The 27,334-nt window shown below is 32.2% G+C and overlaps 2 protein-coding genes across 2 annotated transcripts; both read right to left on the bottom strand.

Annotated features, from left to right (window-relative positions):
• Positions 1-1,688: 1,688 nt before the first annotated feature.
• Positions 1,689-17,287, bottom strand: MED11 (mediator complex subunit 11). The gene is made up of 3 exons (XM_035359282.2): positions 17,070-17,287; positions 9,213-9,353; positions 1,689-1,996 (listed from the first exon to the last, which is right to left on the bottom strand). The coding sequence occupies exons 1-3, from the start codon at positions 17,143-17,145 to the stop codon at positions 1,830-1,832; spliced, it is 384 nt and encodes a 127-aa protein (XP_035215173.1). The 5' UTR covers positions 17,146-17,287; the 3' UTR covers positions 1,689-1,829.
• A 5,272-nt stretch (positions 17,288-22,559) lies between these two features.
• Positions 22,560-24,131, bottom strand: MagR (Iron-sulfur cluster assembly 1 homolog MagR). The gene has a single exon (XM_035359281.2). It carries the CDS (start codon positions 23,944-23,946, stop codon positions 23,557-23,559), a length of 390 nt encoding a protein of 129 aa, XP_035215172.2. The 5' UTR covers positions 23,947-24,131; the 3' UTR covers positions 22,560-23,556.
• Between the last annotated feature and the right edge of the window lie 3,203 nt (positions 24,132-27,334).

The following is a 27,334-nucleotide window of genomic DNA, read 5'->3' as shown; positions in this document are numbered from 1 at the left end:
AGTTAGTATAAAAACATACAGATGGCTTTGAGTTCGATAATGTGATAATATAATATATACATAAAGCTCGTTCTGCAGTGATACACTCTTCTGCCAAAAGTACGAAATACTCTTAAAAAATAATCCAATTATGTATGCGAATAATTAAATTTTCGAGGCCAATTAGGGTTAACTTTGGTCATAACACATGTCTCTACTTTGCAACTAGCATCATATGAAACAGTTAACAATTGCAGAATTTTATCTTTTCCTATTGTTGGTGTTACAGTTCCCTGGAGACAAAACCAATTATGACATTGTAAAAGACTTTATAGACAATTGAATGATTTCAAACATGGTCACATAGTAGGGATGCATGATGCAGGCTGGTCATACCAAGCAACAGTCTGACATCTTATGGCACTTGGCTGAGGTCGGGTTGTGCTTGCCAGCAGCCTTTAAGACATTTGACTTTAACCCCACAACATCGACTTAGTCATCTGAAGTGGTGGTGTAGCTCATCATTATAGCTACTTGTTGATTGCCATCACTCATCAAGTAAAACAGAAATTTTAAAAATGTATCCATTTTTCTATCAAATGGTATAACAGCTGAGAATTTGTATTATAGTATATCATAAAATCCATTTATGTATTTTAATTGCCATTAGCATTTTTGAAGCTTTCCTAATGCTACATGGTGCTTCCAAATTAGCACTTATGCAAGTTTTGTTATTACCTTGTATAGCTGCAAATGTAATTTCCTTGATAGAACATAGAAAAGACTATTGTAAATCTCAATAATATGGATATTGATGTTCCAGAGCTAGCAACTGAAATTTCTTCATAAAGTGCTTTTTTATATTGAAGACACAGACTATAAATTTCCTTTAATTATCTAGCCACTAACTTATAATTCAACAGCAATGGCATCTGTAAGTTTTATTTTCTTAACAGTTAATCCTAGATAAGCAATTGTGATTACAGTTATTAAAAAAATTCTGTTTGACATGCCAAAAAGAATTTTCACTGAAGTAATTTGTTTCCAAATGCTAAAAATAAATAAATGTTCTCGTGCAATTTTATTCATTGGAATAGAACTATTTTTAAATTTTGCAAATAATGCTATGAGTTACTCTGCCACTCTAGGGCAATTCTATAAAAGCCCATGAACAAGACCTTCTTTTATCTACTTGATGCTCTTCTAAATACTTGAATTTTTGCTCTTCGTAAATCCAGACACTTGGCTGCAGTGACACCATTTGTACCAGCTCTGGTCCCTGTGGGGATGGGAGTGAGTTGTTTTTCTATCTGACCTAAACAATAAGTCCCAATGTTGCCATGTTTACATTCCAATGTATTAAGTTTAAAGTCATGATCTAAAATCCTGAATTGCCGGAATTCCGACGATTCTGTATCTCAGACTTTATGCTGTATTCTAAAGTACGACTACAAGTAAAATTTTTGTTTTTTTAATTTAATTTACTAGACAGATTTAGAAGTATAGAAATAAGAGGAATGTATGTAATGTCATAAGTAAAAAGGTACTCAAAATCTTTAATGAAAGTAACTATCTCTTAAAAGAATTTAGGTTTTAAAAAATAAGTACACCTAATGCTTGATAGTCAAAATGCATTTTTAAAATATTCAAATTAATGACTTTTTTACAAAAATATTATTTAAATGTGATACATAATGAAGAATCTGCCATAAATATTGTAAGAGTTTAATCCACTTTTATACAAACTTCCTCTGAAAAATACGTTTTAATCCAATTTATTAAAAATATATCACATTAAAACTATCCAAAATGCAATACAAATATTTATTGAATGTGGCCAATATCAAAAGTTATGTTGGTGGTGACTGCTTCATATGGCTTTGCCTATTTCCTTGCTGCGAATGCTGGTTTTTTAATCTCTCCAGTTCATTTAATCTTGATTGTGAATGCTTTAGTCTATGCCATGCCATCTGCATCATTTTCTGACTTGCATAGCTAGATCCTTCATGGGCTTGCCCTTTTGGAAAGAGAATTGCATAACTTTTAATGTAACGTTTTTATAGTGCACAGTGAAATAATAAAATAAGAGTACAGTTATTTTTTCAATTTTAACATGAAATTTTCCTTAAAAACTAAATTTTAATTATTTTTATAAATATATTTTGTCAATATCCACTGTATAAAAATAAAAAAAGAAGAGCGAAAGATAAAAATACTAAAAGAAAGTGAACATTTAACATACTAATGCTGATTTTGCAATCAACCCATAATACAGAATAATCATATTGATAAATATAAGGCCTTTTTCTGAAATCATTAATTAAATGTTCTTTTGCTTAATTTTGATCTTCTGATTAAAATCATTCATTAGAACTTATCATAATCACATATAAATTTGAAAATTATAGTTATTTTGTGCCGTAAGTGATGACAAAAAGTACTAATTACGTAAAGCACTTTTTGTCATTACCTATGCATGCTGAATATTAATAAAGATTTTACTTCATAACATCATTCTTCTTAGTACAGTGCACAATACAGAGTAATAATCATATTAAAAATTTATACTTTTTCTGAAATCAGCATTTTCTCTCAGTGATTTGATCTTCTGATTAAAATCATTTATTCTTCTTCCCATAAAATCCCATAATCACATACAAATTCGAAAAATATAAAAATTAATCATTTTGCATCTTAAGTAATGGTAAAAAGTGCTTTAAATAATGATTGCAGGCTGAATATTAATACAGATGATACTTCAAGAAGTAATTCTCGGTACAGTACTTTTTGCTGAACATATTTCTGATTTAATATATATATATATAACACTGTTTTAAAAATTTATCATTTTATACATTTATGTATTGACTATGTTAACCATAAAAGTGAAGCAACAACCTCAGTTATTCGTAGATTTTTAGCAAAGAAACTGTATCGATATCGAGGACGCACCAAGCAAAGTCCCTCTTCATTAGAAGCAAAGAAATCTGCCACCAATCTGCTAACCACCATACATTGCAAATTCAAGAAATACAATTTGTTTTAGTGCTTACTCACTTTTCGATTGTCCTTTGTACACACTCTGCAAAAAAAGGTTGCTACAGGTTTTGGTTCCTTAAATATTGATCTTAAAAACGTATACAAAAGATTTCAATTTATATATTATATCACTCACCTAATTCATCAGAACACTCTTCAAGCTATAAGTAACAAAAGTACACTGCCTTCGAAAAGTTAAGAAACAACATGTTTTCAAAGCTCACCATTACAAAAATATCAGTAATGCTTAAATTCAGAGTTTATAATCGTAATGACGTTTACGAAAATATAAGCAAAAACAATAGCTACCACTTTTATTTTATAGAAATGAATACTCATATAGAGAAATAAAATGTAAAAATTGCGAGTTTTGCTCACAAGTGTTGATCTTCAATTGTTATTAGCAGTTCTGTTGACAATATCCAGGAGAGTTAATCAATGTCCAGGAAAAGTTGTTTGCCCGATTTGTTGAAGTGACAGACGATCAGATGGATAGAAATGGGGATGTCACAAGCTGATGCTACTAGACATTTCAATGTCTCACATAGTGTGGTCCACCGATTATGGAATCAGTTTGAATCCTAGGATTCTGTATCTAGAAGGCACGCTCCAAGCAGAAGAGTTATGACACCTACGGAAGACCATTATTTGCCTATTCTGGCCTGAAGGAGAAGCAACATTACAGTGCCTCAAGCTCATGGCAGATCATTTAGTGACAAAAGAAACAAAAATCTCAACTACTACAGTGAGCAGAAGCCAGCAAAATACAGGTCTGTAAGCAAGACGACCAACTTTTTGTGTCTCTTTGACCCGAGGACATACGTTGTGCGAACTGTTTAGTGAACACATCCTCTAAATTTCTTGTTTTTTTATCTTGCTTTGTTCTCAAATTAGAGGGAAAAAAAACATGCTGTTTCTTAACTTTTAAACTGCTGAACACTAGCTTCTTAAGCATCTGCTGCAAAAGGCCAAATTTATTGCTCATTTACATAATCAATGAAGGGATTGCTCAGGACGAACTACAAGGGACAGTAAATATTATACCTACGAAGGGGGAAAGGCAATTTACATACAGTCAAATCTTATACAAGAGACATACCCACATACTTCAAGAAATTTTAGCTAAAAATATCATCAGTATTACAGTTCGCCTGCTCTACTACAGCAATATGTGGAATAGCCCCCTCCCCCAAAACAGGCAGATACTTGGTTAAGCATTCACTGGAAATTATGGCTGAACTCATCAGCCATTTGGCTATCTCTTCATTAAGAATGTTGTTCATAATCACTGGGGGGGGGGTTCCTTAAGTGGCCCCCATTTTACAAAGACACGAAACATTTACAAACACCCATGTCTTCTTTAGAACTCAAACCAGGATCCAGCAGGATGAATGGTATAAAAGGTATAAAAAATGACTTCCCAAAGGAGTTTCTCTCTTGAGACTCGTGTTGAATGATTATTTCCTACACTTTGTCCACATCGCGTCTAAATAAATCAATATAATGAAAGCTTGACTATCTAGAAAATGTGAGACACCAGATAAGTGAAAATTCTGGATAGTTGAGTATATAAAAAAAAAACAATTCATATTAGAAAAGGTAAATAAATGAAAGAAAAAATTTGCACTTAAAAGTTATGAAAATGGTCATCTTATTTGTTAGCTTAAATTTAATATAATGTTAAGATTTCAAAAATATAAATGTATTTCAGATACAAAAGTACACATATTTTTTCATAGGCCTTAAACCATTGAAAGTAAAACATCTAATCCAACATGAAATCAGGTTAACCATGAAAGTTGAAGAATATCCCGCCAATCATTCCAACAGACGTTTGAAAGAAGCAATCGCTCTTTATTTAGTTAGATAATCAAGAAAGAGAAAGAAATAATGGATATAGCATATAAAAAAAATCTAGTGATAATTTTTAATATTGCATCACCATTATTTATCTGATTTCATAGCTTATCTTGCACATTTTTCTTGACCTACAATTTTGCAAATACTCCGCTGCACGCTATTCTGTTTAGGAAAGGCCCCAAATTTAAAAAAAAATTTTTAAAATGTGGGAAAAATAGATTAATGGCACTTAACCTACATCCTTCTTCACAAAAACTAAAGCAGCTTATCAAGAATTTCAATTTTACATAAAACGAAAGCAAAGACCTTACAAATACAGTGTGATATGTTTAAACTTTACTGCCTTACTTCACTAAATCACACTAGCTAAAGAAAATCTTTGTTCCTACCCCTAAGTTGCAGCCTTATATGCACTTCATTATGCCTTTATCAGCCTCTTGTCTTTATTTTTTTTTTTTTTTTTCTTTTTTTTACTATGTCAGATAATTGGGCTTTTACTCTACTTTAAATTTTCCCTTTTCGAGTTCATACATCCTTACCTCCGTAAAAATTTACAATTGGTTGCCCCTTGTTTTTTTCATAATTCTTTTTTGATGCCAAGATCCGCGCCAGAAAGACACAGTTTCAAGATGGCCACTATACAAAACCAAAATACGAAGTCTAAGAACTGCACAAACTCGCCGTCCATGTACACACCGATCGATTTTCACTTACAAAAAATATCAGAGATTTGCACAATCTCGGCATTGCGCACTGCCTTGACTTTGTCCCTGTACACATCGATCTACTTTCACTAAAAAAAATCAGGACGCTAATAAAACCAGTTAAAACTATCATGGTAACCAGAAATCGGGTTTCTTACCAAAACTGAATGAAATTTGTCACCAATCAAAGTGGCACACAATTCTACATTAGAACCCTTTCCTCTCCCATGTATATACTATATCAATTTTTATTGAGGTAAGGCTAAAGGGACCACACGTCCCGATTTTGGCATGACAGTCCCGCTTTTTGGAGGACTGTCTGTCCTCTGTACCGCCATTTTTAGAAAACATCTGCATTTCTTTTTTTTAATGTACTGTAAAAATATATTACCTATTATTTATTAAAGTGAATGCAAAGAAATAAAAAATAAATTAGGCGATGTAATGAGTTAGATTTACTCGGTGGTGTTCGATCATTGTTGCTACGTCTCGTTTAGGATTATGTATTGTTAACAGAGGAACAGCTAGCATTAGCTGAAGGGCTATTTGCTTTCCACACCATAAACCACAATCAAAGTTTCAGATCAGTTGATTGTACATCGAAAATGATCAAAACATTGTACGACAAAAAATTGCAAGTGCAAGGACAAAAACCGAAGCAATTATTTGTAATGTTTTTCACCATATTCGTTTTCACAATTGCAGAAAGAATTAGATAAATGCACATTTATATCCATATATTATGATGCTCCCAACCACAAAGATTTAAAATTATTTCCAACAATTGTTAGGCCTTTTGATCCAGAAACAGAAATTAAAATCAGAATATTAGACTTTGTTTCATTGCCAGGTGAAACATTTTTTTCCAATGGCAGATTGTGAACAGTTTCAGTTTTGTAACAGAGTCCATTAATCTATACTAAGGCCAGACGTGGTGGTCTCTTTATTATGGAGACACCTAATAGGTGGGCCACCATTGCCTCCTATGATAGTTACCACCATGCCTTCTCCGGGATTTGAACCCAGGCCTTTCGGTATCACAGAATTCCCTAACCACTATACCATCTCGGCGGCTGCTGGGTGAAGCTTCATAAATAATTTTTTATTCAATTAAGTACTATTTTAGAATTACTGAACAATAAATAACACTAACGCAAATTTTGGTGGAAAAGCTAGAAGAGGCATCAATAACACTTTTACGAAACTTAACGAACATTTGAACCAAAAAATTATTCGAGTAGGTTGTGCAGCGCACATTCTACACAATAATATTCAAACAGCATCTGACTTACTTCCACTGGATGTTGAAAATATTATTGCAAAAATTTATTCGTATTTATATATATATATTCTGCATATCGAAAGGTTGAAGGATTTTTGTGAAAGCAGAGAAATTGAATATAAAAGAATTATTGGTTACAACAAAACACGATGGCTAGCTCTTTTACCAGCTGTAGAAAATATTTTTAAAATATACGAACCATTAAAATAATACTTTTTATCACAAGATAAATGTCCAAAAATATTGCAGCTGTTTTTTGAAAATGAAACATCACAAATTTATCTTCAGTTCATCCACAACAAAGCTATATTATTTCACAATGCTGTGAAAATTATCGAAGGGGACAAAATTTCAATAATGGAAGTGTTAAATGAAATCAATAACTTAAAAACAAAATTGCGAGAAAGAATTGATAATTATATTCCTTTAGTTATCCGAAAGGACATCACAGGTTGGAAGAACAAGATGCCATATTAAACCACATGATTTTCTGAAAGAAGTCAAATTTTTATAATAACTGCTTGGAATATCTTGAAGAATGGAGAGTTCAATTTGAGGATATTAAAATCTTTCATTGGGTGACATTAAAAAAGGAGATTTTATGGAAATATGTGGAAAAATCTTTTTAATATATTAGTAACCATTTTCCGAAAAATAATATTTGCGAAAATGATCTTTTTGATGAGGTGTGATTGGTAAAAAGATACGTTACTGATAAAAAAATTAAATGCTGGTTGTCTGCAAATGTGGAAACAGACAAAAAATGGATGGAGTTATTGCTTCATTTTAAACAGAATATTCCTTATGAAAATATTTTGAAAAGTGTAGAACACACGCTCTCCCTTCTAGGAACAAATGCAGCAACAGAACGTGTTTTTTCTAGTATCAATAAAATATGTACAATTGAAAAAAACACAGTTGAGCATTAAAACTTTAAAATTTGTATTAAGCCTAAAATATAATTTGACCAATTCATATGGAGAAATTTTACAACATTTTAATAAATGATTTGAATCTATTGCAAAGTATTCACTTGGATAAAAAATATAACCATGAAAGAAGATATTTTTTTAAATAAAATATTAAATTAAATAAAAACATAATATTCGAATTATTGTTTTTTTACAAATATTTTTATAGTTGCCAATAATTAATAATAAATATATTTTTGTATAATTATAGACAAGTATATGAATGCATATAATAAATTTTTTTTGAATTATTGGTCTGCTTTCATTACTAAATTATAATTCTCATTTCATTCCATTTGTCCCACTTTGTCTCAATGAAAATGTGGTCACTTTAGGTAAGGCTAATCTAAGCACTCAAGGCCATGTACCCTAGGAAATTTAAATAAATAAAGATACCACAAAGTAGTATCTATGTTCAGTGCATTTAATTTTGTGCCTTATTATCAATAAAAAATAGTTTTGTTCAAATTTCTTGTTACAACTTATTTCAGAATAAATTTCATTAAACATAATAGTAAAACATGAAATCAATTAAAAATAAAACAGAACTAATAAACATAATACAAGATTAATTCAAAAATTTCAGACGGTTGTATTCATTTTCAGATGCTTAAAGTATATTATGAAAACATTACGTACTTTGGTATTATCGCAAACTCCTCGGTAGAAGTCACCAAACTGAGGCAACCATGTGCATAACAATTCTTCTGGTAACTGCATTGATTAATGTAAATTTGAATAAGCAATGTCACCATTTTTGTACACACTATTTTGGTTGTATTACAAGCTGTAAAGGCAAATTGCAATATTTTTTGTCTTCAGCTGAATTTTGAAATAAGTGCTTGTGAGATTCGCCTGCAAACAAAGAAATTCCTGTGAAATTTTTGCATAAATGTGCCATTTTGCCACAAAGGCAAAATAAATGTTGAAATTCGCATTTGATGATGCTGTATTTTGGAAATGCAACATGAAAAAGTGTAAAGAACATACTGGCATGCGAAGTAGTGATTGGTTTGCGAATAGCCATCTGCCATTTAGTACAGTAATCAGATGTATATACTGCTGCAGTAGGGAATTAATGAGTGTTAAATTTGCTTCAAAGAGTTAGAAATGGCTAGTAAGACTGCGGGAGATAAGCAGAACAAAAACTGAAGAAGAAACAAAAACCGATTTGTAAGTAGTTTTATAAATTGTTTTCCAGTATAAATTTCAAAATACATTTAAAATATGTACCTAATAACGTGTATGACGTAAAATAAATAACTTTCTCTGATTTGAAATTACCATTCTTTTTCTTTTTAAAAAAACATTGTCACTTTGCACAAAGGTGGTTGCGATAATAACCAAGTACCAAAATTTAATAACTAAAAGTTGTACCAGTGGATACTTGAGTAAGATAAGTTATATGCTTTGATAATCCACTTTCAACATTTTCTAATGTTTTTAGAAAAGTAGAACTGAATGTTTCAGCTTGCTTTACACTTGGTTTCTCCTTGCTTAGTTCAAGAATTGCTTGACCTAAAAAAAATTAGAATACAACACAAAATAAGAAATATATAAAAAAATGATGCATTTTCATAATGAATTTTCTGTTTTATAATTAATATTTTTAACAATACAGTAAAAGACTGAAAATTTGCAATCATGGAAATCTGTACAGTCTCTCAAATGTTAATACAGTCAAAAGTCGTTAATCCGGACTCGTCGGGACTTCGGCGATTCCGGATTATCGATTTTTCCGGATTATAGATCATCAGTTTAAATCTCGTAAGATGGCATGCAGAAATTCTAAAATTAAAAATATGAAACCGTAATTTATGAAATAAAGAACAATTACGATCTAAAGGGTATCAAAATTTGCAAAAAAAAAAAAAAGCTTAATACTTATTTGTTTACTTAAATAAACATTTCTTTCAATGTAAGTTGTTTAAGTTTTGCTTCGTTTCATGTGATAATACTTTCTCTTTAATTCTATTAAACAGACATAATTTCTTGTTCAGTTACAAAGTTCCGCTGTTCAAGTCGTATAATTGCTGTGTCGAGAACACCGACTAATTTGTCAATCGAAATTTTTTTCGTTTTCAATAACCTCTGTTACTTTTCTTCGCTATCGGAAGCGAATTATAATGACGAGGAACTTGTTTTAAGTCATATCAAAGACGGAGCACATCGAGATGAAATACTACATTTGGTAAGGAATTATAAGCCAAATAAAATAAAAACATCTGCCCTGAAGATAAGGATAGTGCTGACAGATCAACTTCCAATTCATTACGCGGTGTTCCCCCCGCCGAGCAGCGTGAAATTAATAAACAGATTTCGGATTTCAAAACATACTTTCGCTTTAGATCCTTTACATATTAACAAATATATATCGGAAATTCTTTTTGACATAATCGAAAGTTTAAGCTTACTTTTATAAAATTGCTCTTACAGTCTGCAAAAAATAATAAGCCGGATCCAATTCGAAAATTAAGGAACAACACAATCATCAACATTAACTGAAATAGATAATTAGATAATTTTAGCTTATACGTCCATTATACATAAAATGCGCACTCAAAAATGTATTCTGCACTTGCGCACACTCATATGCGCAGTTGTAAAAGGTCTTACGCGCTCGCGTAAATGCCTATGCGCATATGTCAACGCGGCGCATGTGCAGAAAGTTTTCAGTTTTGAGGTCCGGATTATAGATCATTCCGAATTATGGGTGTCCGAATTAACGACTTTTGACTGTAGTAAAATGTGTTCATCTTTGGTGCTATTTGGGAATTACAGACAACAGGTTCCTTTACAAATTCCCATATCCTACCGATATTTGTATAATTGTCGCTAAATAAATATCTTACTTAATGGTGGTAAATTTGTACCTATAACTGAAGATTGAAACAATCTGGTAAGACTGCAATAAATAGAATTTTGGTAATTTTCTGTAAATGCTGCCACAGCTAAAATGTGTGCAAACAAGATAAAGATAGCAACTTATACTGTAAACTGCACCAAACAAACATTTGAACATGTTTTAACCTAAAGGCATTTTGGTTAATCTTCAGATTCTGGTAACTTGGCGATTTTTTGGCGACCAACCCTGCTACAGCAACCTGCTAGTTTTTTTTTTCAACGCCATTTTGTTTTCATGAAGTAAACTTTTTTTTTTGTTTTTTACTCAACATTTTTTTCCAACAATCTGCTAGCCGAATTACGCTTATGCTAGAACTTTTATGGAACAAATGTGCTTAATCATGACGAATATTAGGTGCGAAATTGGCAGAAAGTGCAGAATTGCCCACTGCTTGCCACGTTTTTAAGATTTGCACATACAACACCGTATCCATGTACACATCGACCTATTTTCACTTAAAAAAACATCCCAGAACTTCACAAAAATGGCATTGCGCACACTCTTGACTTCATCCATGTACACTGGTAAAGTCCCAGCTAGTAATCTTTATCGCCTTACCAAAATGTCGCCAAACTACTTGTTACCATATTCTAAAGATTAGGCGACATTTTTCATGCTAAAACAAGAGACTTTATGATTTGATATTTACCAAACGAAGAATTTGTAACAGCTCTCTCTATATATATTATCATCTTGATTGTGGTGAAGTTTAGTTTCTCTCGATTGGCAACAAGAAATGTAAACAGAAAAGAATCCGATTTGATACTTTTTTGTTTATTATTGTGAATTAAATTATGCTCAATTCATTCCGGAATCATCATTTAAGTTACTAAATTATTCCATGCAATGACTCAGCACAGCATATGCAACATCTGGTAACCCTCTTTATTGTTATGAAATTTAGTTTCTCTAGATTGGCAACAAATCTATCATTTAGTTCTAAAAAAAAAAGTCCTGACATAATAAAATAATCCCAATTACATTTCTGAGCAGCGATGTTTCTTCAATGTATTTTTAGAGTTGCAATAATATTATTTTGATTTTAATATATTATATAAAATTATACATTTCTTGCTAACATTAACACTTAATGAGCACTACTGCTCCTTAAATAGAAAATAGAATTTTTAACTTTTATTATGACTAGCACTAAAAATATTTCATCATACTATAAAAAAGTTCTAAATAAGATTATAAACAATTTTACTGAAAATAATACTGGAAAAATTAATTGCAAACAAAATTGCTTGCTTAGGAAATAGCAACTGCATATAATTTTGAGATGTGTGGACTCATATTAGGACATCCTATAAGGTACTTTCCTGTTAAAGTAGCCACTGCATAAACCTTTGACAACACTTGAGGTTTTTTACATTATAAACAGGGTGATTTCGTCAGCCATCTTTTGTGATTATGTGCAGTGGCCATTTAAAAAAAAAGAAGGGTTGATCTTTACAATATGGTAACTGGTAGTTTGGCGACATTTTGGAGGCGATAAAGGTTACTACCTGGCACTTTGGTAATAATGTGAGCAGTACTCAGTTCCGATTACGCATTATTTTGTGTTAGGGAAATGAGAGATCATGGGATATGTCATGTGATATTAATGGACGAATTACGGTTCTTTAATCGGAAAAGGGGGGAAATCAAGAAAAAATCTGGAAATTTTGTATTTGGCTTTATTCTGTCTTGTGTGAAACAGTGTTTGTGAATTTTTGGATCCCATGGCCGTAACTAAAGTGAATTCGAAATGGGTATTTATGTATGTATTAATTTAATGTATGTGCTCATTTATATTTTAAGTAGTGTTTTTGAATTTAATTATATTTTAATTAAATGATAGTTATTTTGTGAATTTTATGTTTGTAGGAATTTGGTATACGTTTTAGTTGAAGTAAACGTGCATGGAAATAATTTAAATATCTGACACTAAGTATTTGTAATGGTTGCGGTATGAATTCGTTGGTGACGTGTATAATGTAATAGATGATTTAGAGGTTAAAAGTTTTTGGATATTTTATTTATTTTATACGTGGAAATGTTCATTACTTTTTCACGATCAGGTAATTTCATATATGTTCTTTTTACCGGGTTTAAAGATTGAGAAAATTGTCATGTATTTTCGTGAATTTTTTCTAATATATGAGAAAAAAGCAGTGTACATGGATATAGTGAAGAGTGTGCGCAATGCCATTTTTGTGCAATTCTGAGATGTTTTTTTAAGTAAAAATAAGTCGGCATGTACATGGTTTAGTGATATTTTAATTAAATGATAGTTATTTTGTGAATTTTATGTTTGTAGGAATTTGGTACACGTTTAAGTTGAAGTAAACGTGCATGGAAATAATTTAAATATTTGATACTAAGTATTTGTAATGCTTGCGGTATGAATTCGTTGGTGACGTGTATAATGTAATAGATGATTTAGAGGTAAAAGTTTTTGGATATTTTATTTATTTTATATGTGGAAATGTTCATATTTGGAAAGGGTAAATACTTTTTCGCGATCACGTAATTTCATATATGTTATTTTTACCGGGTTTAAAGATTGAGAAAATTGTCATGTATTTTCGTGAAATTTTTCTAATTTATGAGAAAAAAGCAGTGTACATGGATATAGTGAAGAGTGTGCGCAATGCCATTTTTGTGCAATTCTGAGATGTTTTTTTAAGTAAAAATAAGTCGGCGTGTACATGGTTTATGTTTATGTGTATGTGTTATTTTGAAAAACGCGTAAGGAGTATGGTATTGTGCACTTTTTCCCAATTTTGCAGTGAATATTTGTCATGATTAAGCAGTTTTGTTAGATAAAATTTCTAGCATAAGTGTAATTCGGCTAGTAGATTGTTGGAAGAAGTGTTCAGTAGATAAAAAGAAAAGAAACATGTCTTTACTTCGTGAAGACAAAATGGCGGCGGGAAAAAAAAATAGAGGGTTGCTGTAGGAGAGTTGGTTGCCAAATTTTCGCCAAAAAGACGCCAAGTTACCATAATGTAAAGATCAACCAAAAGAAGTTTTAAAACAATAGAGATTTGAAGTAATATAATTATAAATAAACATTTGAAAAATGTAAAACTCTGCCTATTGTCACCACAATAGAGATTTGAAGTAATATAATTATAAATAAACATTTGAAAAATGTAAAACTCTGCCTATTGTCACCATGCAGAAAAGTAGACTTCTTAAATCACAGAACTGTACATTATTCTAATCTGGATAGTGCACTGTTTTCTGCTTCTTTATGTATGTATGACCTTGTCATAAATAAAAAAATCTTTGGCATTTACTCTGATCATAAAACATACCTCTGAAATCATGATTACTGGAAAAAATTATTAGTCACGTTATAATAAATAACTTATAATATCATAACAATAGCTACCACTGCATATTTCATGTGGCATGGGTAGTTGTGCTCCCTCGAGGTTGGGAAGGATTGGATTTCTGAAACCGACCGTTTTATGGGAGGAGACCAGGGGTCTGATCTGGACATTTTGTGAGTGGGTATAGCTACAGGATAGCCTCTGCTATCCTAATCCGACATAAGCCTCCTCACAGCCCCGCTGATAACCAGGTTTGCCTGGGCTAACTATGTTCGAATGACCATTTCTGAGGATCAACTGGAACTGACCATTTCTAGCATACTGACTAGATCAATATCTAGACAGCCTCGACTACTGGGATAAATAAAGTGTCTTCACAGAGCTAGAGCCATTGTTTATTCGATGGTAGGTTCAGGCTAGGCAGGGACAGCACTGGTACTGTCATGCCTGCCCCTTGGTTGTGGGGGCGTTACATAGTTTGATATCGAAGGTTGTCCTTAGGGGGGTTTGGCTGCCCTTTATCAACACTAGGGAACAGTCAATGTCAAACTTAATGCTTTTTTGGAGGATGTGTAGCCGTCCACCACTGTCTTGCGATTCAAACCTAGACTTTGTGAAACAAAAATTGTTCCCCTAGGTCAGTGGTGGCGGCGAACCTATGGGACGTGAGCCCTAGTCAAAACACAGAGCCTTATCAGCTGGCATGAGACTAAAATATTACTTCTTTAATCAATAATCACAATAAAATGATACTATGTAATTTAAATAAATGATTTAGTCTGTTCTTGAATGTTTCACTTATCGTATAATGCTACTGGCATAGAGTTTAAGACTAGGGCTAATCTTTGGAATATGGTAACAGGTAGCTTGGCGACATTTTGGTAAGGTGATAAAGGTTACTAGCTAGGACTTTAGCAGTGTACATGGATAAAGTCAAGAGTGTGCGCAATGCCATTTTTGTGCCATTCTGGGATTTTTTTAAGTGAAACGACGTGTACATGGATACCATGTATCTGCAATTCTTAAAAATGCAGAAAGCAGTGGGCAATTCTGCACTTTCTCCCAATTTCGCACCTAATCTTCATTATGATTAAGCACTTTTGTTCCATAAAAGTTCTAGCATAAGCGTAATTCGGCTAGCAGATTGTTGGAAAAAATGTTGAGTAAAAGAAAAAACATGCCTTTACTTCGTGAAAACAAAATGACATCCAAACAAAAACTAGCAGGTTGCTGTAGCAGGGTTGGTCGCCAAATTTTCGCCAAAAAATCGCCAAGTTACCATAATCCGAAGATTAACCAAGCCTAGATATAAGATTTTCATATATCACCATAGAAATGATATACATATTTATTGACCCAACTTATGATGCTTCAATTATTTGAGGCAATATATTACTTGTTACATGGCAAAGAAGCTGTTTGCTAAACAAATTCAAATTTATTGCTGACTACCAGTGAGTTTCAATCCTTTCATTGTTACATAGATTCCAGTTGTTAAGATCTAAGCATTTTGCGGGTAATGTATGAATAATTCTAATTTAATATCTTAAACGGAATGACACGTGGCCATTCCATTTTGGGCATACGGTCACAAAAAGGTTCGTCACCACTGCCCTAGGTTGATCAGCAGGGTTTTCGTCTCCTCGGACAGCCTCTAGGTATTAGGGTAATTAACAGTGTAAGGCTGCCTTCAGCAAGCCAGGTCTGGGTGCTCTTTCCTCCTAGTCCACTGCATATTTCATGTATACATAAGTGATAATTAAATTACCTTCCAGAGTTCCATTACAGTATTTAAATATAGCTTATCAATGAATATTCTGTCACAGGAATTTTATAACAAACCATACTGGTGCCCTTTAACAATCAACTGAAAACCAAGCAATCCCCACATAATTTTTTTAAATAAATAATTTTCCAGCATATTATTGTACAGTACATATTACGGTTTAATCCTAGTATCCGGTGCACATGGGATTTGGCTACTTTTAATGACTTTTATGATGAGCAGTAAAAACGGGACATATATGACGAGAAGTAAATGGGTCATTCAAAGAATATATATAGTTATACATAGTATATACTATGTATATAATGATAGTATATAGTATATAGTGTATAATATATACATAGACATTCTTTAGGTCATTTTTGGTGTTGGCGATAATTTTCAAAATCGTGCCAAGGTTGCACCGTATACTAGGATTTTACCCATATTACTCTTTATAATTATATCTGATTTAGACCATATGCCAGCTTATTATATCTGTGAATGCTATTAATAATATACTGAAAATTCATCAGTATTATATGAAATTAAATTTTAATAATTACTCAATAATGTGTATTATTATTAAAAGAACTTTTATTAGGTAGAGAATACACAAAATTAAAACTATGACAGTATTCAGGAAGACTAAAAAGAATAGATCATTAATTTCTAATTTTGAAAATACAACACTATGTCTTTTCTGCTGAATATGAACAATAACATACTTCTTTATGGTATACTGAAGTTTTATATTTAACAGTCTACATTAACTTTTATGATTAATTTCAAACGTAAAATTATTTTCAAATTTAAAATCTCTTTGTTAAGGAACTAATAAAAATAAGCTAGGTACGTTAGGTACTAATTTACTAGGTACGTTATTAAGGTTAGGTAATACTATAGTAACAAAGACACACAGAACTGTAATAACAGTTATCACATCATTATATATTTCATATCATAAAAAGTTTATGACTACCATAATACTACAATATCATACTCCAACGTTTTTGACTGTTCGATAGCACATATTAAAATAATTTGCCCATCTACATCAATAAGCAACCTTTTTACGAATAATTCTTATTCATATGTTATTACAGACGGGAAGAAATTTTACGATACTAAGTCTTTAGTACCTAATAAGCACGCGAACAATTATATGCAGAAAGTTAAAATAAAGAGAAGAAAGCAATTCAACTATGAACTGATGAGAAAAAACACAAATTTTTTATTACTAGCAGCATGCAGAGCAGCAGCCAGATCTTTTTCTAGAGTTTCAAGTTGCTTGAGTTTTTCAGCTGGGGATGTCATCACTTCAATTACACCTTCACGCAAATTCAATTTGTAGCTTCGACATGAAATTACGAATGCAGACTCCAAATGCTGCAATACATACCATAAATTTAAACACACTCGTACATTTTAGCAAAGATCAACATGCATAACATTCAACCATCTATCCCAGAATTCCCCACTCTTACTGGCTCGTAAAACGTCATTTCCTATTGTGAAGGAAGAACCTGACCATACTATACATACAGCTTTAGAGAATTAAAGGGATTTATTTCGGCGCGCTTCATTCAGATTCATTTTTATCCACATAAATGTCAGTCATATAACGTTCGAATCACAAAATTCGAGACCAACGTGCAAAGAGTTATTTTAATTTGTATCTCCTTGTCTATGCTCTTCCTTTGCACATATCTAACAAAAGGTGTGTATTTTATTAAAACGATTTTACTGTTCGATATATTATTGCAAAATTAGGTACTGTGCTTTGTTCATAGATTTTTATGCAAGGAATCTAAATCAAATATGAGTTTCGGAAAGCTAAAATTTTCTATTTAATTTTTCGGAAACGAAACAAGTTAAAATATACAACTTTTTTGAAAAAGTTGAAGTATTAGACTAGCTGCCCAGAGGCATTTTTTATGATAACTGAGCATTCCAATCCAGAAATATTGTTTACCTTTGTGTTTTTCTTTTCTTTTTTGAAGACATGTAATGACCAGAAATTTATTTTGTTACTTCGTTTAATGAATAATTGCTGTCATTCTGTGATATATATATATAAACACGTACATACGGTATTAATAAACATTAGTCAATTAGTGTGAGTGTTTTATAATTTTTATTTTAACCAACGGAACAAAGTATGAAAGCCACTTATCTAGAGTAACTAATTGAATAGCTTAAAAATCAGTGTCTGTTTTACTTTCAAGATTATTTAATAAATTAAAAAATGTGTACTTGTATATGTCTTAAATGCAGAAAGCTTACAATGATAATTCTGAATGATCAAGTAAAAGCTTAAATTCTCAAATTAGGCTGAATAGTTTAGAATACTTACATATTAGCACAACTGTTTTGGCAATTCTTTACAGATGCACACACACACAAAAAAAAAAGATTTATAATTGAAAAAAAGCTATTTATTATACAAGTTCGTATAATATACACATTTATCCTGAAATTAAAGCATTATACCTACATAAAAAGCATGATTTATTTGTTTTTTATACTGGTTTGAATTTTCTGGTAATGGTTTTAAGAACAGGCTCCAAGCAGTCGTTCCTTTTAGATGATGAGATAAGATGCTATTTTGAAACTTTGTATTTCTCCATTCGGGATAGGGTTTGGAGTTTTCTTTAGTTGAGTAGTTTTCCAGGAAAATACTGTATTCTGGCATGAATTTTATGCCAGTTTCTTCTATTGCAGCTGAATCTCACAAGCATATTTAAAACTGAGGTTGAGATTTAAAAGGAGAAATGGCGATTTGTCTCTTAAAAACCCTTGAAACCTGGAATGCATACAAAAATTATGAGGTTGCTTGTAAAAATTGAAGAACTGTTATATCATTGTCAGAGTTTAGTGTATTCTGAAATTTTGCGACTTCTAATGTAGTGATTGCACTAATACATAAATACCTAGTTTAGTTTCACTTTGTAAAATCTTTTCTGACATGACTAATTTGAACTAATGATCAAAACTTAGTGTATTTTATAACATTTAGACTATATTGAAAATATGTTAATTTCAAATAGAAATTTATGTAAAATTATCTAATAAAAAAAAGCCGTGCTCACCATATTTACGGTACAGAATCCACAGGCACATGTTACCTGTGATACCTAAAGCCTGAAGTTTCCACTTTAATTTGCAATGACATTTTTTGCTTTAGATATATATAATAGTAATTATTTTTCTTGACTGTTCAGTTGCACACAAAGTGAGATACAGATTTGAAGTTGACACACTAAAACACTGGTATTCCATATCGCACAATGAGAGGATACTGATTTATCATTTATGTAAAAATAAATAAAAATATTTTGCATACTTTTGATATGAGCAGTTGGTGAATTCTGTATCATTCTTGTATTTTTCCAGGAATTTTTCACACCACCAAATTAATCATTAGGATTCTTGGATATTGAATAATATATTCGGTAAAAGTATATTTTAGAGTATCCCTTGGTGATTTTTGGCGGTACATGGATACAGAGTTTGTGCAATTCTTTGATTTGTTGTTTTGGTTTGTGTAGTGGCGATTTTTGGCACAAAAATCACGGCTACACAAAGCCAAAATAACAAATTTCTTCCATTTCAACATACAGTAATTAATTAAAGTGTACATAGACCCTTTTTTCAGAAAAAATCCAATTATCCGAATGGGGTCCGGTCCCAATTGATTCGGATAATTGGAGTTCTACCGTACCGTTTTTCCATTTTAATGCAAACAGCAGCATGATCAAGTACCAAAACGAAAGTCTGGTTTTACTATTGTTTGAACAACAGATATCCTTCTCCATGTCAGAAGGACACTAGTAGTTTGACATGGATTTGATTCCAGGTGAACAGGCTGGCTATGGGTGATTTTCCCCATGTGAAACATTAATATGAGCCAGTTTCTCTTAGAAGGTCCTGCACAAAGGTATCCTTCCTCCAGGTTCCTTAATAAAAATCACCAAATTTTCCAAATGTGCCCATATATTTTCTTGAGGCAACCCGGCTCATAGCAATTCATAGTCAAGCACTGTTGCCATTTCATTCTTTCTGTTGTATTCAAAGTTCCAACAGTGTTTATAGACAAATCATGATATTTTGTTTTTTAACTTATATATAATATATATAAGTTAAAAAACTTATATATATTATATATAAGTTATATATGTATAAAATATAATAAATAAATATGAAATATGTATAAATGTATAAAATATGTGCTTGTGGAATTTTCCAGCAATGAATGAATCTGCAACAAAATTTCCACAGGAGTACAGAATTTTGCCTCAATGTCTCTAAAGTGAATAATGAGAAGATGCATTTGGTAGATGGCCAATGTTTGCACAATGCTCAGCTTGTCCAATTCTCTGATGTTTTTTAAATGAAAACAGATTGCTGTGTTTCGGAAGAACAGCACAAAAAATTACAGAACTATGTGTTTTATTTTTTAGTGTATCATATAATGCAAGTGCTTTATTTTTTAATGTATCATATAATTTTTATTTAGTAATTAAGATCTGTATTTTAAATTCCTAAAGTATGTTTTCCTTTTGTATGCTGATAATGTTTGCTGACTTATAATAACTACTGATAGTTTAGGAAACTTTAAAGTCGGGAAAACTTCAACTTATAGCTGATCAGTTTCACCTTTTCATTTGTAAAACATCACCAAATTGCTCCCAAGTAGTTGTGTTTATATATTAGTATCCAATAATTTTACAAGAAAAAGATGATGGGGATCTCCTTTAACCACTTTACATTTTCTTTAAGAGAAACTTGTCGATTTGAAAAGTGCCTTAATAGCTTTGAATCTTAATACAACATGTAAATATTTTACACAATTTTGGGGTATTTTAGACAGCCACTGGCCTTTTGATGTTATCTGAATTATAAAAATCATTAAAAGTTACTGACATTTTTTTTCTTTTCTTTTTTTTTTTTTTTTTTTTCAAATTGATAAGAACTTCAAACATCATTAATTTAAATATCATTGTTGACTTGTAGACATAACATTGAAGCTTCCTTTATTGTTTAGATCCCTTCATAACAACTCAAGAGCCGAAAATATGATCCTGGCCAATATCAACACGTCGATCAATGCAATGCCATTAATGATAGTGGGACTCCTTTACCAGCAGGTGTTTGAAAGTGACTTAACTATAATTTCAGTGAGGAAAAAAATTCCATTTATGGCATACGTTCTTCCTTTTGCTAAGTATTATGCTCTCAATTCATAGACTTTGTAACTGGGAAGGGAAATTTTTAAATTATTATTTTTATTTTATTTGTGTGCATATACGTATATATATAATAATTACAAAACATTTTAAAAAACAAAACCAAAATATAGTCTTGCCTAAAGAGAGATTTCAATGTTCCTCCTCCTGATGAAGTGGCATTGAATACCTCTTCTACGAGGGTAAGTTGAAAAATAAGTTTCCCCTGTCGACTGTAGTCAGAGTTGTGTATGAAAGTCAAAAAATAGAATGAGACATTAAAGATATGACATACCTTTATTTTTCCACATAGGTACCAAGTACATTGAGACATTTGTCATATCGCTTGATAAGCTTCAAAAAGTCCTCCAGGAAAAAATCAGGAAGAATTGCATATGGAAGATTATTCTTTGCATATGGAAGAAGCGTTGAACGGCTTGTTTCACTTCAGTATTGCTTCCAAAGCGCCTTCCCCCGAGACTTTTCTTCAAAGCCGGAAACAGATGGAAGTCACTAGGTGCGAGATAAAGACTGTATGGCGGATGGTGTAGGCGCTCCCAACCAAGAGTTGCAATATGGTTTTGTGTTGCCGTCGCCGAATGTGGTCTGGCATTGTCATCCAACAGCAGAACGCCAGATGTGAGAAGGCCAGGCCGCTTTTTCCGAATCGCCTCTTTCAATTTCGACAGGGTGTCACAGTAGCGCGTAGCATTGATGGTTCCGACCTCCAAAACGTCCAGCAACAAAACTCCTTGGGTGTCTCAGAAAACTGTGAGGAGCACTTTACCTGCAGAGGGAGTTGTCTTGAACTTCTTTCGGACAGGTGATGACGGATGTTTCCACTCCATAGATGGGGCCTTCGATTCTGGCGTGAAATGGTGGACCCATGTTTCATCCCCCATCACAATCCGAAACAGAAAGTCATTGCCATCTTCATGGTATCTTCATGGAGATTGAAGAAAAATCTCTGGGGAAGGCGCTTTGGAAGCAATACTGAAGTGAAACAAGCGGTTCAACACTTCTTCCATATGCAAAGCCCTGATTTTTTCCTGGAGGACTTTTTGAAGCTTATCAAGCTATATGACAAATGCCTCAACGTATTCGTACGAGAATAATAAAATAAAGGTATGTCATATCTTTAATGTCTCATTCTATTTTTTGACTTTCATACACAACTCTGACCACAGTCGACAAGGGAAACTTATTTTTCAACTTACCTACGTATTATGTTCATTTTTCTTTAAATTTCATCGATTTTTTGAATTGGGGTATTGCTTGTTTGAAGAATTTTTGTTTTAACATTTTTTAAATTCTTTATTCATTTATAGGATTATTTGAAATTTATTACATATGAATTTCAATTTTTGGTCCTTGTGAAAAATTAGTTCTAAATTTCTTACTCATTAAATTTTTTTAGACCATCAGTAACATATATATATTACTAATAGTATAGAGATCTGGTCACTAGATTATTTTGGACTTTCTATATGAAAGCAACACAGCTATGGAAGCTTAATTTTTTATTTTTTCAATGCATTATTTGTTTCTAAACATACAATAGCAGAAAAACACACTATTTTTAACACTTTAAATTTAAGAAATATTATCAGGAGTATCACTAATGTCTATAGCATTCAGTTCTAACAAAGAAATAGATGAGTACCAGCAGTAGAAAAGATGTGTGAAACTGACTCATTTTCAACCTCAGATTTGAAGCATGATGTCCGCTTTATATACTTTATGCCTCCGTGCCTAGGAACCAAGTTTGTAAGTGAATGACTAAATTAAGTCAAAACTTATTAAAAGCAAGAAAAACATGTTCATATTTTCAATTAATTTATTAATGTAATGGATGTTTTTTAAATTATTTTAATATAATTTTTTAAAATAAAATATAACTAAATAATCAAACCATATTTTAATTCAAATTCATTTACGAACAAATTCTACATTCATTTACAAACAAATGACATGGTTAACATTAAGGGCTTTTAAACACTTTTGCAGACATCTGAAATTTGTACTTATATTTCAAAAGCAATTATTTTTTATGTTATTATGTAAGTAGATACAATTAAAATTTAAATTAATTAAAAAATTTAATAGTAAACAATGCTCGCCCATCATTAAAATGCAACTAAAAGCAGAGATTTTTGACAGCATTGATGTCTAGAAATACATCCATGTTTAAAAATGCGATGCAGGCATCATACAGCATTATTTGAATCATAATATAATGTTGCTTATTACATACAGATACAATTCATCAGGTTGACATCAAAGCTTTATATGAGTAACACTTTAGGTGGAGACCAACTCTTGGCAGCATGTAGTGTTAAAAAGTATACTTTTAGCTTTAATAATTTTTTAAACAAACATTCTATTCAAAACAAAGATTCAATAACAATAACTCATACAGCAACTTCCTTCATAAACTACTTAAGATTTATTATAATTTCCTAAGTTAATATTTACATATCTAAATTTATAATAGTAATCTTTAAATATTAAAGCTTTCGCCACAACCACATGTCCCTTTAATGTTTGGATTGTTAAAAACAAATTCGCTAGATAAAGTAGTCTCTTGAAAATCCATTTCAGTGCCTAAGAGAGTCAACTGTGCTTTAGCATCGATCAAAATCTTTACACCATCTTGAACAACTTCTTCATCAAATTTACCTTTCTCCTTCGCGTAATTCAGTGTATAGCTTAAGCCATTGCAACCCCGCTGAGCTACGCCAATTTTAAGACCTATGGCATTTGGTTCTTTTTCAAGCAAAGTTTTAATGCGACTTACTGCAGCAGGGGTAAGCACCAAAGCAGCCCTTGCTGATAATCGACGTGTTTTTTCAACTAATCGAACAGTAGCTGCGCCTATAACGCGAGACATATTGAACTGAAGAATGCTTTACAAACGATTCAGCATATTGGTAAAGAGGGATGGTCAAGTGATTATTATTTGAGAAAGTATTTAATGAAAAAGAATACGTTTTCACTCGGTGAATCAAAACATGAATTTCGAGCAGAACACTTTCCGATTACGATTATGATAAAATGTTAATATTCCTACCAATAGTACCTTTTCACTTCTTCCTAAGAATTTGTCAATATCTGTTTGCAAAATAACTATTATGACGCATATCTTAAGGTTTGCGACGTGGAAATGAAGTAAAAACTTTTTAAATACTATGAATATATAAAAAAAGAGCACCTATCTTTAAATATAAAACTAAAAATTCAACATCTTATTAATATTACTTCCAAAAAAGTGCGTTTGTGGAGCTTGTTACCATCGGAAATTAATTTTTTTTTCTAATTTTAGGTTTTTTTAATGAAGTAGAATATTAAAAAATAGGGATAGATGCACAATACACTAAGTAGTTTGGTTTATTTAATTATGGCACAGCCTTGGGGGCTATCTGCCTAAATCTCTTCTGAACCCATTTTAAACCCGTTTTATAATCCATTTGGGGAAAGAGTCCTTTATTCTGAGAAATGAGAAGTTAGGTCTTAAAATTTGTAACACAAGAGCAATAAAAGTTTTGAAATTAAAAGAGATATATATATTTCATTTAAAAACATTTTGAAGTTGTAAGATTCCAACCTGTGTACTTTTAAGTTATAGTTAAGTTGATGAACGACTTATAAGCGAATAATCGATTGAGTTGAGACAGAGAACAAAACGTGAGAATCGTTAAATACCTTTTATTTTTTTAAATAAAGTTTACAGAACTCCTTCTTGGAGTTTTACAATAAAGCCTCCACCCGGACTTGAACTCGGCAAACTAAAAAATAAACTTAACTAATCTAACTAAAAAGATATAAAAAATTATTAAAGCTATTAAGATTCTAATTAATGCCGAAGCTATCAAGGCTTCGTAATAATAGCTTAAGAGAGAAAGAAGCCTGAAAATGCGAAAGCGTGCTAGTCAGAATCTCTGGCTCTCTAAAGAAGTGATACTGCGATACTGCTGTGTTGTTCTGGATATCTATTGCCGTGGCAATACTTCCCAGACATTCAAAGTAGAAAGTCCTAAGCAGTGTGAAAAACTGAATTTTTTCCCTTTGATGGGAAGATATGATAAATACGAGAGAAGATGGTGCTTTATGTATGTATGCTCGAACGCTGACTGAAGCCGGTGAGAAGAAATGCTGGTCGAGGAGCAGGGGGCGTGGTCTAGTCGTTATCCAATCGGCGTTGCTGTTTGTGAAGTAGTAAAGTCCAATTTCGCTTTTTTATTTCTTTAATTGCTACATTCATTAGGCTTATTGTCCATCAAAATAATCGGAAAATTATGAGTGGTACGAGGAAAATGATGTAAAAATCATAGCATTAATTCACAAGCAGATAAAAATTCTGTAATCGTTTGCTGCTGGCTGTTGCTCGTTGATGATAGGTCGAAATCCTACGGCGTCAATATTTCCGGAGAGAGGACGTAAACATCGTGTATATGATCATGTTATTGTAAATTTAAAAAAATTATTATTCTTGCCTGATTAAATATGAAGTGTAGGGACGAATAAACAAATCTTCTAAGATGATTTCGTAATTCAGAATATGGGCAAAGTTTGCAGTCTTGTTCATCGCGGCTTTCTGGAAGAAGTTCGAGTTGAGTTTATGTAAAAAGTCTTTCATATATTCAATATTAAGATACCAGTGTAGATTTTCGGTTCTAATGAAGTAAGGGGCGTTTGTAATAGTCCTTAGAAATTTATTTTGAAGAACTTGTAACTTGTGGATGTCTCCTTTGTTTGCACTTGCGCAGGTCGGAGCAGTATATCATCGGCCTGATGATGGCTGTGTATATCCGTTTCTTGCGAGTGAGTATGAGGCCTGATTCTTTTGCGAGTAACGGATACAGTCTTTTTATTATACAGGATACAGGCTTTTCCACACACATAACTTATATGGTTAGACGAAGTAAAACTCCGGTTGAAGATAACGTCGAGATATTTGGCCTTCGTTAAGATGGGAACTGGCTTCTTAAACCTAGTGATTTTACAGCTACGCTGATCGCTGGTATTGTATTTTTGGATAACTGAAACTTGAGATTTCTCTTTACCTTCCGTCTCTTGCACCATTCTTCTGTTTCTGGAATTGCTTACTGAAATTTTTCTAGAGCGTGGTTGGGGCGTCTTGATTTGGCGACGATCGCGGTATCATCCGCGTAACATGCTAAGATGGTGTTTGTTTTATCTTTAAAGTTAGGAAATTCGTTAGCGTAGATTGTATACAATTACGGCGAAAGAATACTGTCTTGTGGGACGCTTGCGTGGATGTAATGAGGCATCGAAATGTGGTCTCCTTGTTTTACTGAGAAAGTCCTGTCTTTAAGATAGGATATGAGTATAAAAGTGATTTCCCGGGTTAGATTCATGTGCACGAGCTTGTAGATTAAACCCTTATGCCAGACACGGTCGAAGGCCTTCGCCACGTCTAGCATAAGGCTGGCCACACTGTTTTTGTTGTGGATTGCCTCTCCGATGTATTCCGTAATACTGATTAGTGGATGAGTGGTTCGTAGACCTTTACGGAAGCCATGCTGCTTGTCTGCAATGGTGTCGGTATGCTGCTTAAGTCTGTTAATTATAAGTCTCTCAAAGATCTTCCTTAAAATAAGATAGATAAGAGACTAAACGGTTCATAACTTGCAGGTTCTTCCGGGGGCTTGTCAGGTTTCTGGATAAGGAAAATGCTGGCATGTTTTTATGCTGTAGGAAAGTAGGAGCGTGAGGGACGGGCGTTGTAAATACTGGTTAATTTGGTGATCAGGCAGTGCGGTAGATATTTAAGCATTTTGTTGGTTATGTTATCTACTTCTGGAGCCTTTTTTGCGTTTGCATGCTTGATAATATCCTTAACTAGTACTGAGTTGAATAATGTTACGTGGAGAAGGTGTGTCGAGCCAACGTTGCACCTCATCATCAATTACTGACTCGTTACCAATTAAAATTTCGTTTTGCACGAACTGTTCGCTGAGATATCAGCGTCTCCTGGTAGAACGGTGCTTTGGTACACCAGGGTACCTGGGCCTTAGGCCCTACACCTTCTAGAACATTTTGAAAATTATAAGTACAAAATATCCTCTTTATAGGATGTAATTTTTAAATTTTTTTCGTTTATTTGTTTAATTTTTTTCGTTTATTATTATTAATTTTTTATTTGAATTGTTAAATTTGACTAGATATTCATATAAGGTAGAATGCTAATTAAAGATATGTGATACATATGTATATTTATAACTAAATATTGTAATTGTATTTCTAGCTGTAAAGAT

Source organism: Stegodyphus dumicola, chromosome 2 (genome assembly GCF_044657685.1).
Source record: "Stegodyphus dumicola isolate Sdum_Otavi_A_Nest chromosome 2, ASM4465768v1".
Classification (NCBI taxonomy): Eukaryota; Metazoa; Arthropoda; class Arachnida; order Araneae; family Eresidae; genus Stegodyphus; species Stegodyphus dumicola.
This window is presented reverse-complemented; position numbering and strand designations above follow the sequence as displayed.

What these genes read in the sequence shown, in the direction of transcription:
- MED11 (XM_035359282.2), bottom strand. Translation starts at nt 17,145, where the DNA reads ATGACATCCCCAGCTGAAAAACTCAAGCAACTTGAAACTCTAGAAAAA. An exon ending in TGCTGCTCTGCATGCTGCTA is followed by an intron (nt 9,354 to 17,069) that starts GTAATAAAAAAT and finishes AATTTTTTTTAG; the next exon opens with GTCAAGCAATTCTTGAACTA. An exon ending in TCTTACTCAAGTATCCACTG is followed by an intron (nt 1,997 to 9,212) that starts GTACAACTTTTA and finishes TCTTTCCAAAAG; the next exon opens with GGCAAGCCCATGAAGGATCT.
- MagR (XM_035359281.2), bottom strand. Translation starts at nt 23,946, where the DNA reads ATGTCTCGCGTTATAGGCGCAGCTACTGTTCGATTAGTTGAAAAAACA.